Source organism: Laetiporus sulphureus (assembly GCF_001632365.1).
Source record: "Laetiporus sulphureus 93-53 unplaced genomic scaffold LAESUscaffold_50, whole genome shotgun sequence".
Classification (NCBI taxonomy): domain Eukaryota; kingdom Fungi; phylum Basidiomycota; class Agaricomycetes; order Polyporales; family Laetiporaceae; genus Laetiporus; species Laetiporus sulphureus.
Window position 1 is genome coordinate 4774 of NW_024468559.1, and position 2954 is coordinate 7727.

Consider the following 2954-nt stretch of genomic DNA (forward strand, 5'->3'; position numbering starts at 1 on the left):
CCTTGGGGATGAATCTTCGAACCACATACTCTTCTTCTGAGTCGCTGGATTCATCCTTAGTTCGCCTGATTTTGCGAACTGCTTTTGTTTTAACAGGGCGAGCTCTTCGTACCCTGTGAACAACCGTCTCTTGTTCGGATACTTCTTCAGATTCCGATGATGAGGATTCTGATTCTTCCGATGATGAGGATTCTGATTCTTCCTGTTCCGACTCCTCCGAGTTATCCTCAGAGTCGCTTTCCTCGACTCTCTTTACTCGTCGGCATTTCTTCTCCGTTCCCTTGGAGTAAGATTTAGTCGGCTTGGAAGTCTTTCTTCGTCTGCCAGATCCGGAGTATTTCTTCGTCCTGGGATTGGACGTCTTTGTCTTGGCATATGAAGTTGTCTTTCCTGAGCGATTTGGTGCCGGATCATATTCTGGGCTCGTGCAGTCTGCGGCGACATGTCCTGCCTTTCCGCAGTTATAGCAGAGTCCACCCACAGAACGTTTCTGATGGGTTTCTGGGGAGATCCGGTCAACGTCCATTGCGTCAGGGTCTTTCTCCGTCCTTCTTCCGCTTCCTGAAGAGCCTGAGATGAACTTGAAGATATTTGTCTTTCCGCTATGAATGTCCTGAAGGTCCGTGACCTTTCTTGCGGCCTTGCATGCTGTTGCATAGGTCGTTGGCGGATTTTCCGTGATGAAGACTTTTTCTGCAAGTTTCTCATTAAGGCCTCGCTTGAAGTGGATGAGCTTGGCGTATTCGTCGTCGATTTCGGCATATCGGTAGAGGATATCGAGATTTCCGATATACTCGTCGACGGTTTGCTTGTCCTGCTTGTACTTTCCTTCGAGAAGTACTTGCCATGCTTGGTCCTTGGTTGCGACACCTCCATACTTTTCGGTAAGTGTCGTCTTGAAATCCTGGTACGTCCCAAGATTGCTGTGTTTTGCCATTTGGTTGGCTTCCCATGACTCGGCCCACTTTCCTGCCATGGATGAGGAGTCGATTTGGGAGAGGACGAAGGCAATTTTGCTGAAGTCATCATTATAGACTCCCGTGTTTGCCTGTAAGTATCGTTCCACATTTCGGAGGAACGATGCATATTCTCGCTTGTCTCCTCTAAACTCCTTGATTTTTCCCATCTTCTTTTCCCGTGCCACTGGCGGCTTGGGGATTGCTCCCTGGTATTGTGCATAGAGTCCCAATGCTTGTTGGTACTCATTCCAGACGGCATCGGTACAAGTTCCGGGATGGACTGGTGGTCCGAGAGCCGGGTCATATCATGCGTGTGTGGCCATACTTCCTGAGAACTGGAAGCTACCGGTTGGTCTTGATCCGGTTGAAACTGAACGTGTGATTCCAGGCGCGTTGGGTAGGTGGGGTGGCTGGTCCCTTCTGAGATGTGTGATTCCTGGATAATCTGGTCGAGTAGTACTATCCGAGATAGATCTCTCGAGCGGGACTGCTCTTGTTCCGAGAGGATTAACTGGCTGTAATCCACCAGTTTCCTGTGAACGCCCTTCCTGTCGTTCAACTTGGATTGATTCTCCTCGTGGAAGTTCTGTTGCTTCGTCAAAGAGTCGTAGAGATTCTTCGTCGAAGTTTTCTCTTCCTCGAAGAACTTGTCTTATTTCCTCGATCTCTCCCTCGAGCTGCTCTAGCCTTGGGCGATCTGTTGGTTCGTAGGCTCGTCCTAGCCTGAATTGAAGTCGAAGTTGAACCGCTTCTGTCGACTTTTTGTCGTAGAGGTCTGTTAATTCCTCTGTGGTGGCGTCACTGAGCGTAAATGGTGGTACTTCTTCGTCAGAAGTCCCTGGTCGTGTTTCTGGGGAGTCTTCCTCAGATACTGGATCGTGTTCTCGGAAAGTAGTCGTTTTGAATCTTGTCTTGTCCTAAGATTCCGGAATTGCCTTCCCTGGGAAGGGCTTTAGCACGTCTTCAATGTGTGCCTCAGATGGGGGCTTCTCTTCTGGACTACCACATGGGTAATTGCTAGTGCTTGAGTTCGTTCCTGTAACAAAAACTCCGCACTCCTGCCTTTTGATCTTTGGTGGCCCTTAACCAATTGCGTACGTCTTTTGCCTGGTAACGTCAACCAGTTGGAGTCCTAGTCTCTTTTCTGACCTCGGATATCCTGTGCTCGCTTTTTAAAGTGCCCAGCTAGTCACTGCTCGCTTTTTAACGTGCCCAGCTAGTCACGTTCGAACTCCTGCCTACCCCCGTTTGAGCGCTTGGTCGTTCTGGCTTTTGATTTCCTCTGCTTGGTGTCCTATAACCAATCGTCCTTCCTATTCGCATTTTCTCGATTGAAAACTGACCTTGGCAAGGTTTGGGTGCCTTCTTTCAGTGGCCCTTAACCGGCGTCTTCTGTATACCCAGCACCTCTGGTGAGGATGGGGCTCAAGTCGACACTGCCTTCAGCAGGTACCTTGCCGCAACAAGTACCCAGGTTCCGCTTCTCCGAGAATCTCCTGTCTGGTGAAGTACCGCCGCAACGGCTACTTCAGAGTGGTTCTCCCTGTTTTTCCCTCCTCGGGTGAAGTACCGCCACAACGGATACTTCAGAGTGGTTCTCCCTGTTTTTCCAAGTGGTGCAGAGGCTGCAACGTGCACCGAGTTCTCTAGAATTGGATACCCCTGTTTGAGGACTTGATGGAATTGTTTTTCTGTAGCGTCCAAGTAGACCCCACTTTTTGTAAGTGGTTCTAAACCTAAACAGGTTGACCTATAGAAAAACCTCTTCCAAATGTTATGAAGCATTCCCTGCTAGAACGTTCAGAACCACGTGTGCTTTCTCACACGTACTAGTCCACAACGTGGACAGAGACTTAGATACCAAATATACCTAACGCCTCCAATAGTCAGGCAGACTATTAGCAGGGTTTATAGTGTGGTCAAGCCTAGTAGACGATGTAGCAGTGAGGTCCTCACTCTACCCTTGCTAGGCCTTGGCCGCTACAGCTACTGCAC

The 2954-nt window shown here is 49.3% G+C and overlaps 1 protein-coding gene across 1 annotated transcript; it reads right to left on the bottom strand.

The window, feature by feature from the left end:
* Window positions 1-56: 56 nt before the first annotated feature.
* LAESUDRAFT_762962 (uncharacterized protein) lies at window positions 57-1263 on the bottom strand (the record flags this gene model as incomplete). Its single annotated transcript, XM_040913176.1, has 3 exons — window positions 57-65; window positions 113-1165; window positions 1225-1263. 3 exons carry the CDS (start codon window positions 1261-1263, stop codon window positions 57-59), a joined length of 1101 nt encoding a protein of 366 aa, XP_040759935.1.
* Window positions 1264-2954: the final 1691 nt, after the last annotated feature.